This window comes from Hordeum vulgare, chromosome 1H, assembly GCF_904849725.1.
Source record: "Hordeum vulgare subsp. vulgare chromosome 1H, MorexV3_pseudomolecules_assembly, whole genome shotgun sequence".
In the NCBI taxonomy this organism is placed as follows: Eukaryota; Viridiplantae; Streptophyta; class Magnoliopsida; order Poales; family Poaceae; genus Hordeum; species Hordeum vulgare.
The window spans coordinates 223,252,774-223,268,410 of NC_058518.1; the positions used below are offsets into that span (position 1 = coordinate 223,252,774).

At 41.1% G+C, this 15,637-nt stretch overlaps 1 protein-coding gene across 1 annotated transcript; it reads left to right on the forward strand.

Annotated features, from left to right (window-relative positions):
* The first annotated feature begins 563 nt into the window (after positions 1-563).
* LOC123429162 (carbon catabolite repressor protein 4 homolog 1-like) lies at positions 564-10,380 on the forward strand. Its single transcript, XM_045113226.1, has 13 exons — positions 564-752; positions 1,015-1,310; positions 4,603-5,359; positions 5,833-5,919; positions 6,000-6,083; positions 6,158-6,244; positions 6,324-6,410; positions 8,816-8,869; positions 8,951-9,042; positions 9,168-9,282; positions 9,360-9,510; positions 9,640-9,793; positions 10,092-10,380. Exons 2-12 carry the CDS (start codon positions 1,153-1,155, stop codon positions 9,783-9,785), a joined length of 1,818 nt encoding a protein of 605 aa, XP_044969161.1. The 5' UTR covers positions 564-752; positions 1,015-1,152; the 3' UTR covers positions 9,786-9,793; positions 10,092-10,380.
* The last annotated feature ends 5,257 nt before the right edge of the window (positions 10,381-15,637 follow it).

Here is a 15,637-nt window from a genome sequence, read left to right on the forward strand (position 1 = left end):
TGCCTATCATGAAAAAACGCGTTTATTTTTCCGTCTCAGAGAGGCACGAACAAAACCGTGCCTCTCACGGAAGCAAAGCCGTGCCTCTTATGATAGAAAAATAAACAGAAAACATGTTTTTTGTTTCCGAGAGGCACGACCATACCTCTCGCAAAAAACACAAAACACGTTTTTCATAATTTTTTCATTAAAAATTAAGAAATACAGGTGAAAAAGAAAACATCCAAAAAGGAAAAAATCCACCTTAAAAGACGAAAACACTTGAAAAAAATAATATAAAAAACGCTCAAAACACAACATGTTGTGACGACCGAGAACGCGCCAAGTAACGGCACGTGAGAATTATCGTTAAATGGCTCTCAGAAAAACGCTTCCCAACTAGTTGCTCTCCCGAAGACGAGCCCAAACAAGAGCTTCCCAAAAGAAAAACAAGCCAGCGACGATGGGCCATGAGGGCAGAGCATGTGGCCGCACGAAAAAAAGTGGAAAGCGAGAATGGAAAATGGGCTCGGCCCAAGGAGAGGAGGTAGTGATGAAGCATGTCCTAAAAAAATGTTTATGCTTCTGCTCCCAAATCCACCGCACCATCCCGGAGTCCCTCGCCGCCGAAACCCCTCCCCCCCCTTCTCTCCTACCGAAGCGCGCCTGTCATCTCGAAGCGGAGGAGCTCGCGCGGTCTCTCCTGATCTTCCTCCTCCGATCCCTTCTGCAGCTGCTGGTGTGGCGTGGCTCGAAAGCGATTCATTTTGTTGGTAAGGAAGCCCTAGCTTTGCTCGGATTGTTCTTCGTTTTTTTCTTCTCCGGTCTCCTCTTGGCCGCGAGCAATCGAATCCAGCCAGATCCCTTTATTCGAGATTGGTCTCAGTTAACCCCGTTCCATCCCATCGGTAGGGTGGACTATGAAGTCGCGGCTGGCGCATCCGCCCACCCATGTATTTTGGTCTCCATTTCGCGGAACTACGACTACAAATTTTGAGATCCCGAATTACACTACTAACAGCAGTTTATTTTCAGAAATTTTTTGGGGGTTCAACTGAACCCCCATGCCCCGTGTTAAGCCCGCCCCTGTGAGGAGCTGGAGCTGGTGCTGCTGCTGGTGCTAGTGCTGGGGCTGTGGAGAAGAGCGCAGCAGAGGAGGAGCAGGGGTGGAGGATGCTGAGTGTGGTACGGGTGCACCTGCCGTCGGAGATCCCAATTGTGGGGTGTGAGATCACCCCTTATGTGCTGCTGCGTCTGCCCAATGGCGCCATCTCCACTGACGATGTGCCTGAGACCGCTGCTGTTGATGGTCACTTCATGCGATACAGATGGTGAGCGAGAAGCTCGTGACTCTTAACTTTTGGTTCAATAGGATATGCATTGTGGAATGATTAGTTCCGCTTGTGCGTTAGTACTAGTGAATTCTGATAAAAGAAGGGTCTTTCAGTATCGATCAGATTGCTATATGCTTAACTACTTACTAAACTCAGGAAAGTACTGTTCTTCTTAATTCCGGTATATATGTAGCACAACTGTATCAATTTGGAGCATGAATTGCTCTAACAAGCCAATTTTGTGTTTTTGTAAATGAATGGAAGCACAGAGAATATTAAATGCCAATGGTTGCCTTTGAGACATAACTAGATTGTTGAGTTGGAGACGCAGTACAGTTCTCAGGACTCAGAAGTCGTATCTTGATTCCCTTACGGATAAAACTATTGAGTCTATGACATATTAAGCCACCAAATGGGATAATACAGAATGGTTATAAGAATAATTGATTATTCATCGAGCAAGTCAATAAGCTGTCTGATTTGGTTGTGCTTAGAACTCTGGACAGTTAGATAGCATTGTAAGAGTGTCGTAGTGGAGATGAAGGCTGCTTGGCTTGTAGAATGCTATCAATCGTTGGGCAAGAATGATTCTATCCATCGTGGGTGGAATGGGATTTTTGGGATTGCACTGGATCATATAAATAATTTTGTAGAGATGCGCAAGTGCTATCAATTTGTTCACTTGGGTCACATTATTCTTGGACTGTGATACATTCCTCGAGCTGAACAGCACTTCGTGAACTCAAAGAGGCTGCTTGATAGTACACTGAATTTTGGTGCCTCTGGAGCTCGAAAAGGATTATTATATTAGCTTCAGCTGCAAGTTACTTTACTTGCTTACGGTTAGGGAGAGCTTGAACGCACATTCCATTATTTTTGTTTTGTTGACTACACGTGTCCTTCTCTTTTGTTTGATCTCTTACTGGCCTTGTCACTCCCACACCCACCCTTATCCATATTCTTTCTGTGCCGTAACAAATCTCTATCTCTACTACTTAAAAAGAATTTAAGGTTCCATCTTTCAGGGCTCCTCTGATACCAAGGAATTTCATAAGATTTTTAAAGAATTTGGCTCCTTAGGAATTTTTCCTATGATGGTCGTTTGATTCGTAGGGTTGGAATCCTTTAGGATGTTTTCCATGAGATACATTTGTACTACATTTTGAATGAAAATTTCCATCCACTTAAAACATCTTTTTATATGATTTCTTTGTTTTTCCTGTGCTATCAAACACTCTTCCGAATCCCGTAGGATACAAGAGGACATGGCACACTCTGTTTCTACGTTTTTCATGTTCCTGCGTTTTGAGAATCCTACAAATCAAAGAGGCCCTCACTTTTACTATAAAGTAAATCACGGGCAGGATTTGATAAATATTTATTTACACTGTCGCATTAATATGGGCAGGTAAATCACAAGCTAACATACTAGAGTATTTATATCCCGTTGCAGCGCACGGGCATTGTCCTAGTTAATATTTTATTTATGTAGAAACACTTACAACATATATCTTAGCAGTGTATCCTAGTGAATGTATTTTAAGTAAATTTGAAGAACTGACATAATGCGCCAGTGTTCTAAAAAATGGTCTATAGGCAGTGTATGAGGAAGTCGTGCCCTACCTGTTACTTACAAGCTGTGCGTATGCCAGATATACAATTGGCAAGTTAGGCCATACAATCAGTACTAGCTGGGTGACCGGATGATTACCTGTTATTGGACACTACCCTGTACATATAGTTTGACCAAGTAAATGAACTAAGATCTACAACACTAAATACATATAGTACGAAAATATACTTCATAAAGAATCTCATGAGACTAATTTGGTGTTCTAGATGTTAATATATTTTTCTATAGGCTTGGCCAAACTTAAACAAGTTTGACTTGGGACATGCCCAGAACTTCAATTATTTTGGAACAGAGGTAGTATATAATGTTGCGAGGAAGCGGTGCCCTACCTGTTACTTACAAGCTCTGTGTATGCCACATATACAATTGGCAAGTTAAGCCATACAATCGCTTCTAGCTGGGTGACCAGACGATCACCTGTTATAGAATATATATAATATTGCTGTGCATTACTCATTACACTCTTGCTTGGATTGGTTAATTCATTTCATCATTTCCATTGTTTGTCGTGTCAAGTAGGTCCAAATTGTATTGTTTATAAGGCGTCCCGCCTTTGGCGCTTAGTTGACGCTTGGGTAGCAAGGCGCCCTGGCAGCGCCTTGCAAGTGTGCCCTCTTTAGGCGTTTATCCGTCCACCTTAGGCGCTTAGGCATTAGAGCGGTTGGTGCTTGCCTTAGGTTGCCTTACCGCCTTATAAACGATGCTAAATTGCATCAATTAGATGCTATATGTTGAGAATTTAGTATTGCAGACTTATGAAAATAGTGGAGCTGGTACGTTAACACATGTAGTTTCATTGGTTTGCTTTTCATTAGCCGCTTCCTCGTACACTGCCTATGGACCAGTTTTTAGAACACTGACGCATTATGTCAGTTCTTCAAATTTACTTACAATACATTCGCTATGTTACATTGCTAAGATATATGTTATAAGTGTTTTTAGGTAAGTAAAAAGTTATTTTTTTACAACACAAATTCACATCTTTTTTGCACAAATAAAATATCAGTATTGCCCACCAAATCTATTTTCTATAGTTTCATTTTGTTTGCTTTTCAGTCACTAGTTTGACAGAACCACATGTAATATGTACAGTTGTGCACCTTCCGAAAGACGTGCAAAAATATGATTAAAGTGTGTCCTCTGCGAAAAATACAAGTGGTTGTAGTTGTACAGTATTATTAAAGAAATCAATATTTCTTTTGTCTTTTTTGCACGGGGTTTATTTGATCATATTGTTGAATGATTTTTTTTTTGCTGTTGTCCATGTTATAACAGGATGTACATTGATGATCTTTTTGAAAAGTTGCTCATCATGCTTTGTATCTGCTTGATGCTACATTTTGAGTTAATAAACACGCCCTTTATAGAAAAAAAACACATGCACAAGAAAACTTGATTTTTTTTCCTGTTGTATTGCCAATTATCTTCATCTTGCCTCATTATTTATAAGAAAAGATTGTATTTTCCCAAAGTGCCTTAACAAACTGACTTCAAAGGTGCTGTTAGCAAGTTACCACGAGCTGATACAACTTAAAATGAGCTCTTTAGGTGTTCTTTCATGTCGTTACGTTTTCAGTCTTGGTTCTCTCCTGGTATCTTACAGCTTATGTGTATCTTACAACACATAGTTATACTGATTTAACTCTTCTCTTGAAGGTACCGCATACAAAGCGATCGAAAAGTTGCTATCTGCAGTGTGCATCCAATGGAGCAAGCAACAATCCAGTGTCTAGGCTGTCTCAAGTCAAAAATACCTGCTGCTAAGAGCTACCATTGTTCTGCTAAGTGCTTCTCTGATGCGTGGCAGCACCACAAGGTTTTGCATGAGCGAGCTAGTAGTGCTTTAAATGAAAATGGAGCTGAAGAGGAGGAGCTATTTGGTAGATTTGGCAGTGGTAGTTCAGGGATTCTCAGTTCTGGATCTGGCTCAATGTCAAATCTTGGACAGAGCCCTGGTGTTAATAATGGACCTGTTCCTTTGTATCCCTCCGGCTCTGACAAAACCTCTGGTGAAACTTGGTTTGAAGTGGGACGCTCGCAGACATATACACCGACTGCTGATGATATTGGCCATGTTCTGAGATTTGAATGTGCAGCGGTGGATACAGAAAAGAAAGTACCAGCAGGACCACCAACTTCAATTATGACGTCACGTGTGATTCCAGCACCAACCCCTACTCCACGCCACCTTATCCAAGTGAATGGAGATGTTTTGGGTCACTTGGATATGGACAGCCAGAGTTCTTCTTTCGGGACATTCACAGTTCTGTCTTATAATATTCTTGCAGATGCATATGCTACAAGCGATGCATATAGCTACTGCCCAACTTGGGCTCTTTCATGGACTTATCGGAGACAAAATTTGATGCGTGAAATTATTGGTTATCATGCTGATATCATTTGTCTTCAGGAGGTATGATGTGATAACGTTTCTTGTCAATTTAATTTTCGTGTGACCTATGTTTCGCCTTTAATTGCATCATACATTTAATTTAATGAACTAAGAAAGTCTCAATTGTTTGCATCATAAAAATATTGCATCCCGGTGCACTTGTGCGTGATGACTCTGTTCAACAACCTACAATGCTTCTTATAGTTATATACTCTTGTTAGCCTGTTTCATTCTTCATTTGAGTCGTCACTTCTTTTTCTTGTTTATAGGGATGTTGGATTTGAATTTATCATAGTTTGCCCGTTAATTAAGCTTTCAAAAATATTTCTGCATGATCATTATGAACAGTTTCTTTAAGGTGCTTATGATTATTTTGTGTTCTTTGCATGATTGTTTTCTTTATTTGAACTAATTCATATATTAAAAATGCTAAAAATGAGAAGTGCCCTAAGATTTTAACAGGTGACAGTTAAGCAAAATGCTACCGGTTTCAGGTACAATTGAACCACTTCGAAGATTTTTTTGCACCCGAGTTTGATAAACATGGATATCAGGCGCTTTACAAGAAAAGGACAACAGAGGTATCTTTGAGTTGCACTTTATCGTAAAAAAATGGTTTGTACCTTCCAGTGTCTTATTTGATTCTTCATTGTTGTCACAGGTGTACGCCGGAGTTCCTCATGCCATTGATGGCTGTGCTACTTTCTTCCGTAGAGACAGATTTTCGCACGTAAAGAAATATGAGGTACCTCCACTGAACTTTGCAGCTACCTGATGATTTGCAGCTATCTGATACTTCTTTTACTTGCTTGTGTGTAGGTCGAGTTCAATAAGGCTGCACAGTCTTTAACAGATGCGATTATTCCACCTGCACAAAAGAGGGTGGCTTTAAATCGATTGATTAAAGTAAGATTAACTTTATAAGAGATACTTTATGCTATTGGATTCTGTTCCGACTTTTTATTATCACACATTCTGTTTGAAGGATAACATTGCACTGATTGCGGTCTTAGAAGCCAAATTTGGCAACCAAGGAACTGAAAACCCTGGTAAAAGACAGCTCCTTTGTGTGGTATGTCAATCACCCTTCTTTACTTAGATGCGTATAAAGTAGCTATGCACTTACTAGATATGGCATTTTTATATGCATGATTGCTAATGGTCTACATTTGGTCTATCAACTTCATTACCGTTCAGTTTGCACCTAGACTCTCAGGACTGTTTGGAGCTGGTTTCTCGAGTGGCGTTTGGAGAAGAGCAGGGCTGTCTACAGATATTTGGAGGCTCAGGGCAAAAAAGTAAAATGGAACCCTAAATTTTTTGAAAAAAATCATATAACTGAAGAACTAAAGTAGATTTAGTCTCACTTAATTATATAACTTCAACTATATGTTATTTACTACAATAATTATAAATATATCAACTAGTAAGGCTAAAAAAAGTAAAGGTTGTGCTAAACCAATAAACTAATCTCATTTTGAAGCAACTACTTCGCAAATCTTGGATGCATGATAGCTTGACTATCTAACCCAAACAATTTGACTGCAAAGTAAAAGATGGAAAATACTGCACATGTGCACAAAAGATGAAAATAACCAAATTAACATAAACAATATAATATTGGCTAAGATGAACTGATGGAAAATAAATGCTCTAATACTTTTGTTAAATAATATATACTCAACAAAGTGAGTATTCAACAAAGAAGTAGCCTACATTAGTAAGGCTTCATATCATGTGAAGAAGCACGGATGGGCTTGCTCTGGCTAATTCCGTTCCGCTCAGGGTCGGACGGCGCTACCGTGCAACTGTACAAGTCAGTGAGTGCTGTGGCCCGTGGGGTGTGTCCGCCTGACCTGCCACCTGCCGCCATTATCAAGTCTCCTGCATCCCTGATCGAGTCTCAATCGCCGATGCCAAGCAAATCCCTGCAATATACAATCGTTAATGTATCTAGTCAGTTGTGATGCTGGAAACTAATGCGCTTGTGTGCGTGCATATGCGTAGGTTGATCAGTCGCTAATCGATCCAGACTGATTGAATTGATGGGCCAATCAGGAGTATTGTGTGTTGGGCCTTTCTTTCAGCACTGAGAAATAAACAGCACATGAGGCCAGGCCTTGGAGTGGACCGTGTGCTGGGCCTGAGCTATACCTATTGCCTGCTGGACTGGGGGTTGGGCCCTGTGCGGTCGAACAATTTTGGCCACCCTTGTCAACGGGCCTGGTGAGGAGGCCGCTTTACCATCAACTTTGGCACTTCATTCTTTATGTAACAGTAGCCCCACATGTGAGAGTGATTATTTGGGAAGCACCCTTTTCTCTCTACCTTATCCTTGTTTGCGCTCTCTGTTCCCTTTCCTCCTTCCCAGCTCTAACACTAACACTAACACCTTTCCCTCCTTGGCCATCCTCTCTTCGCCTGCTCCCCACATGTTGAAGCACTGCAGCAGTTTGCGGTGACTAGGAACTGCTCTCTGCACTAGTCTCTGGAACAGAAGAGGTGTGATGAAAGAGTCGTGAGCAGCGGAAGCTATAGCGGAGGCCATAGAGTGGTCAAGGAAGGAAGTGCCCAGTAGAGAATTAGGTGGCAATACTGCTTTAGGACGTAGTTTGAACATTTATGCCAGGCGACACAAAACCTCCCACAAATACTGCTTTAGGACGTAGTTTGAACATTCAGATAGTTGAAGTGCAAATTAGACAATTTCGAAGTTCAGGTTGTATGTTAAAAGTGTTAAACCAAGACAATAGTTAACAGATGAAAAGTGGACCTTTTCCTATACTAGTAAATGCGTATGTGCAATGCACGTTGATATTGGGGAGGAAATTAATTGCACATTCATATTAGGTAGGATATTAGTTACCTGTTAACTATGTGATGATATTTGGTATGATATTAATTGCACGCTAGACATGTTGAGCGCTCACCATTGGAGCAATATAGGTCATTGGATTGACATGGTTTGATGTCCGATATTAATCGGATCGCCTCTTTGGGTCTCTTTTTATATTGGTATAGATATAGATATTTAGCCGTTGAACTGCTAGCAGTATAATGCAAAATAGCATGTGACATTATTTTCTTGTTTAGTCACCACATTTAGGAATTAGAAGTTTTATACTCTCGTGTCATCATATATATAAGAATGAAGTACTATATATACTACCACATAGTAGTATATGAGACATGGGTGAACTATCATGATATATAGGATGACGTGGGTGTATATATAGTTATATACTACCATATATATGATGACTCTAATAAGTTAAGATGCATGGAAACATCTGTATGTCAATGATGGGTGCTTGGCAAAAGGCGCATCTTACTGCAAATTCCCTCATATAGTGCTGAGTTTATGATATTAGTCTAGTCCTTGACCTGTGTGATTATTCGTAGTGGTCCGGGCTTGAAGCCTTTTGATGTCATGGGTGTGTGAATTTTTTATTCATTTTAAATGTTCCCAATTTGCAGGCCAATACACATGTAAATGTCCACCAAGATCTCAAAGATGTCAAGCTATGGGAGGTCTGGTATCATCAAATTCTGTGTAGGCTAGCACTCACAATCTCTGAAATATTCAGATTAACAGCAAGTATGGTTTTGCAGGTTCAAACACTTTTAAAAGGATTGGAAAAGATAGCTAACAGTGCGGACATTCCAATGTTGGTCTGTGGGGATTTCAATTCAATCCCTGGGAGGTGTGTATCAAGATCCTATCGGAGCAATATTTTTCATACTTATTTGCTCCAACTCTTAATCCCTTTGTGCTTCCTTTTGCTTTTCTCCAACTTTTAATCCCTTTGTGCTTCCTTTTGTCTTTCAGTACTCCACACGGGCTTCTTGCGATAGGCAAAGTTGATCAATTGCATCCAGATCTGGCCATTGACCCCCTTGGAATTTTACGCCCTGTGAGCAAGCTGACACACCAGCTTCCTCTGGTACAGTAAAACTACCATGGCTTGTTTATCTCGCCTCCTTTTCAACTGTTCTGACCAAAGGTTTTACTTGTTTATAGGTCAGTGCATATTCTTCATTTGCAAGGATGGTAGGTGTCGGTTATGATTTGGAGCACCAGCGGAGGAGGATGGACTCAGGAACAAATGAACCACTTTTCACAAATTGCACAAGGGATTTCACTGGTACTGTTGATTACATATTTTACACAGGTAGGTGCCTGACGCATTGTATTTGTATACTATGTTTGCATTTTTTATATCTCCATTGTTCTGGAATAAGAATTAGTACTGTGATATGTTTGATGATTGTCAGTTGCCATGTTTCCTTTCTTATTTCAGCGGATTCGTTGTCAGTGGAGTCTTTATTGGAGCTTCTGGATGAGGAGAGCTTAAGAAAAGACACTGCTCTCCCTTCACCTGAATGGTCGTCAGATCACATAGCACTCTTAGCAGAATTCCGTTGCAAGCCTAGAATCAGACGATGATGCCTTAGGTATGTATCAACTAGAAGGGCATCACAGCTCTCTAATTGCATTTCAGCAGCACTGTTGTTTTTAGCACAACCAGCATGGAGCTTACTAGACAGGGCAGCTGCATTTTTTTCTAGTACTCCCATTGGTGGTTAAGTTGCCATTTGGGCAAAGCCTTTACATTTTTGGTTTCACTGCACAGTAAATTTATCTGCAAGTAGACACGAGGCATCATTCTTGTTCTACATTTTTGAATTATGCCACATGTGCACTATCGCACTCTATCTTGATTCAACGGTCAAGCTAACTGACTTTCTCCAGGTCGCATACAGATGGTCACATGAGCGTCCATGCTGGAGGTTTAACATCCATGTTGGAAGGTGGAAGTTGAGGAGGGGCAGACGCGATCATATCGCTGGGAAGCAGTCAATCAGTCTTAGGAAGCAACCTTGGGAAAAGGAAGGCTCGTGTAGTGTTGATTATTACCCTCTTTACATTTCAACAATGTGATATTTAAGCTGCCCCTTTGTAATATTATACTTTATATAGAAGGGAAATCCTTGAGAGAAATATTGATAATAGATTCTGACACCCATGGCTTGATTCTTCATGGTCTTTTTTTCCCCTCAGCTTGCCATTTTTATTTTGTTAGCGATTTTTTCGCTTGCTGTGGACTCGCATTTATTCCTACAAGCTGAGACTGGTCCGTCTAACTGTTGTTGTGGACTTGCACTGATGGTGGCGTGGTGTAAATTCCAGGTATCTGTGTAGGTTTGGGGTTAGGGAATTTCATGGTCAGTGGCACGGAAGGTTGTCTGGTACAAATATTTATGTTACTCCCTCCGTTTTTTTAAGAGGTTTCATTAGGGAACTATATACGGATGTATATAGACATATTTTAAAGTATAGATTAACTCATTTTGCTTCGTATGTAGTTACTTAGTGAAATCTTTTAAGAGACTCATACAGAGTATTTAGGAACGGAGGAAGAAAATACTAAACGGACACGCATGCTTTGCTGTGCTGTTTTTCTGGGCAGATGGGTGCTTTTTTTTGCACTTCTACTTGTCAAATCTGAGGTCAGAATACGGCCATCCTGGTGATCAAATTCTCACGGGTTGTTTGGTTGAGGCTAAGTTTGGCAAAGGCTGACACATCTAAGGTTAGACAAGTTTAAACAACTTAGATGAATGTTTGATTCGAGGCACACCTTAGGCAAGCAACATTAGGGTCTCATATTACGTACATATAGAAAATATGGTAAAATTCTCTTAGGCTTGCAAATTCGTGGCTTTTATTTTATTGAACTAACCTTAGACAAACTTGATAAAAAATCTGTGGCAAAGAAGAGAGCTGATCCATGGAGATCAGGTGCAAAAATTGTCTTGAACTGCTATGACTGTCCATACATTGGCCTTAAACTTTGCACGTTCAGTGAAACAACCTACTACATCCACTCGCTTGAATGAACACAAGAGGCCTCTCTCAGATTTCCAAGTTTTAAACGTTGATGCTTCATTGTAATGTTTAGGAGTTCGATAGCTGAGGAACTCGCGTGCCTCAAGCGTGCGGTGTAGCACGTTATATATATGCAGAGGGCCAATGCAAGTACATGTCATATACAATATGTAAAGCCCTATTCGTATATAATACTAAGTCTAACACCCTCCCTCAATCTTAATCGGTGTCAAGAAGGTCGAGATTGCGCGTACGAACTTCGAACAACGGAAGTGGGAGTGGCTTTGTAAAGACATCCTCAAGTTGATCTTTAGACGCGATGACCTCGATCTATAATAGCTTTTGTTCCATACGATTCCCTCACAAAGTGAAAGTCAACTTCGATATGCTTTGTCATGACGTGAAAGACATGATTAGATGAGAGATACATGACTCCAATATTATCAGACCAAAGAACCGGAGGCCTCTCGTGAGAGATACCCAATTATCGCAGCAAGGACTGTACCCAAATGAGCTCAGCAGTAGCATTTGCAAAAGCCTTGTACTCTGCTTCCGTACTACTCCGAGAAATGGTGGCTTGCTAGAGCATTCCAAGTGATCAAATTCGAACCAAGAAATACAACATATCCCCTCGTGGAATGTTAATCATCCGGACATCCTACCTAGTCTACATCAGAAAAGGCAGACAACAACACAGATGGACCAAAGTTGTAGTCCTGTTGGAAATATGCCCTAGAGGCAATAATAAATTGGTTATTATTATATTTCCTTATTCATGATAATCGTTTATTATCCATGCTAGAATTGTATTGATTGGAAACTCAAATATATGTGTGGATACATAGACAACACATTGTCCCTAGCGAGCCTCTAGTTGACTAGCTCGTTGATCAAAGATGGTCAAGGTTTCCTGGCCATAGAAAAGTGTTGTCACTTGATAACGGGATCACATCATTAGGAGAATGATGTGATGGACAAGACCCAAATTATGAACGTAGCATATGATCGTGTCAGTTTATTGCTAATGTTTTCTGCATGTCAATGTATCTGTTCCTATGACCATGAGATCATGCAACTCCCGGACACCGGAGGAATACCTTATGTGTATCAAACGATGCAACGTAACTCAGTGACTATAAAGGTGTTCTACAGGTATCTCCAAAGGTGTCTGTTTGCTAGTAACTAGATTGAACTAGGTATAGAGATACAGACGATCGAATCTCGGGCAAGTAAAGCACGCTTAACCTGGGAGTTCTGTTTGAATGGGCTCCCGGAAAAGAAGGAATTCCTTATTGATATGAGTAGTCTATCATTCCTAATAAGCCAGGCTATCACATACACCACCACTCAGAGGAACCGACGTCCTCGTTGGGCCACATGAGCGTTCCCTTTTGGTACAAACGTATGTGCATCCAGTCCAGTACATGTACCATGCCGTGTGCCACGACGGGTCACAAACGTCATGAACAATATGACCGCACACCTGTCCGCAAACATCCGTGTAACCGCGAGGGTCGGCTCTGATACCAACTTGTCATGCCCAAGATGCGACCCTATCCTCAATTTGGCACGAGGGCCTCGTCAGGGATAGAAGCGCATCTTGTCGTGTCGCAAGAATGAATATCGTTACAAGTACATGTACTGAAAAGAAGAGATATATAAATAGAATTGGCTTACACTCGCCACAAGCTACATCAGAGTCACAACAGTACAATACTTAATCATCATGAAGAAGAGCAGGGTCCGACTACGGACGAAAACAAATGAGAAAATAAGAACGACGTCCATCCTTGCTATCCCAGGCTGCCGGCCTGGAACCCATCCTAGATCGATGATGAAGAAGAAGAAGAAGCAACTCCAAATGAACAATCAACGCGCTCGCGTTAAATAACCTTTACCTGTACCTGCAACTGGTGTTGTAGTAATCTGTGAGCTACAGGGGACTCAACAATGTCATTTCCAAAGGTATCAAGACTAGCAAAGCTTAATGGGTGAGGTATGGCTAAGTGGTGAGGTTGCAGCAGCGGCTAAGCATGTATTTGGTGGCTAAACTTACGAGTACAAGAAATAAGAGGGGGAAGATCTACGCATAGCGGACGTGAACTACTGATGATCAAATGAATGATCCTGAACACCTACCTACGTCAGACATAACCCCACCGTGTCCTCGATCGGAGAAGGAACTCACGAAAGAGACAGTCACGGTTACGCACCCAGTTCGCAAGTTTTAATTAAGTTAACTTCAAGTTATCTAGAACCAGTGTTAAACAAAGTTTCCACGTTGCCACATAACCGCGGGCACGGCTTTCCGAAAGATTTAACCCTGCAGGGGTGCTCCAACTAGTCCATCACAAATTACCACAAGCCGCATAGAAATCCTCGATCACGAAGCTCGCGATCTCGTCGGACTCCTTAGTGGAAAACCTCAACTCTGAGATTACCCAAAGCATCATCGGAATCCCGATGCACATGATATCTCGTCAAAGGTAAAACTAATCCAGTAAGGCCACCCGACGTGTCGACGATCCCGATAGGAGCCGCATATCTCATTCTCCGGACACGACAGATGATCGACGCGTACGGTGGCCTGATAGAAATCTCCGAAGTTGCCCTGGGTTGGACCCGCACAGTGCTCTGTTTTGGACCAGCACCATCAGCACTAGCCCTCCTTGTATTATGTAGAATTACTCCTCGGGTAGCGCTAACTCCCTATGCATTCCAGTATTAACAGTTTATTATGTTGGGAAAATGCAGTACCAATGTTGGGCCTTGCCAGACCAGCTTTAATCTAAAACGAATTATCAAGGGGGTCCCCATAACAACCCCGATTGTGTTAGGAGCGCTTAAATATGGAACATATAACCGGTAGCCGAAACTAAGGGGGCAAAGGTGGAACAAAACACCAGGCTAGAAAGGCCGAGCCTTCCACCTTTTCTCGTGCGTGTCCGGTTTGCTCGAATGCCGTAGATAAAATGTCCATGTTTTAGGAACCCCTTTGCCATGTATTTTATTGTAGTCTTTGGTATTTTCACGTGTAGGGATTTGCCGCTAGTTTATTTTCCGTGTTTAGGACATAATCCCGCATATACGTGTGGCGTTGTTTTCATATTGCAACCCCTCATGTTTTATATGTTTACGGGGTGTATTTAGTTTTAGCTTTTGAGCAAGTTAGTTCGCGCGATATTTTTGCCATGTTGCCTTTTGTTTAATTCGTGGGATTTAATCCGTGCGTGATATGAGGTAGTTGTCAATTAGAGTTTTTCCCTTGAATGTTTAGTCTAGCCCGTGGTATTTTTGGTTGCAATAGAAATCCATGTTTAGGTGTGGTTTGGTTGTTCTTTACTTGCTAGGAAATAGTGCTGATTTGGAGTTGCTGAAATGTTTCTAAGTCTGAATCTGTTATATTTTTTTGGTGTCTTTGCATGAGTGTATCTTGTGATGTGTAGCTCTTTTGAGGTTGGTGCAATGGAGTTAGTTGTAGACTTTGGGATTCTCTAGCATGCTGTGAATTTTCATGCCTTTCAGAGTCCTATAGCTTATGGTTTTGCTGCTGTCAATATGCCTTCAGATCAAAAACTGCACTTTCATGAAGTGTTATTTTCACCAAGTCTGAAACTGTGTGTGAGAAGCCATTTTGTGACTTCTTTTCCTAGTGATCCATGATGCCATGCTAGATGTTTTTGGTTGTATGTTGTAGTGCTTCTTGCCCTCTAACGTCTCATGCCTTGGTTGAGTAAATTGGATTTGTGTAGCTTGTAGTTGTGAGATGTAGAAAATGCTATGTGGCTGATTTTGGCAGATTGTAGTGTTTTCTTGTTTAGCTAGTAGTTTTTGAACCGTAGCTCCGTTGGAGATGTTCTCTATGTGTAAATTGCTTGTAACGATGCGTAGAATCACGTGAACCTATTTGTTTTGCTGTTTAACAACTAATTAAACATGTTAGTTCAGATCTGGACAGATTGTAAATTAACATGTGAGGTCGTTTCGGAGATGCTATATGTCATTTCCGACCTCATTTAAAATGCCTAGATAGATAGATTAATTGCTCTTCACCTCTTGCCATGTTTAACCACATTTAATTTGCCGTGTATCTAATCAGGACAAAACTAAATAATTAAACATGGAGTTTCGTCAATATGCAACTCGTTGCATATTGAACTTCACTTAATGTGTAGAGTTTGTTTGTCGTGATTTGTCATGCCGTGTCTTACATTTATTCAGCTGCTCATGCATCATTTGTGTTGTGCATCGTGTGGTGAATATCGTGTGTTGATTCTTGTTTCCGGTTTTCTTCGTCTCGATAGAGTTCCGCAAACGTGTCGGATTGTGAGGACCCGTTCGACTACATCGGTTCGTCTGCTTCACGGAGACATTCTTCTTCCAAGCGGGATCTCAGGCAAGATGACCAT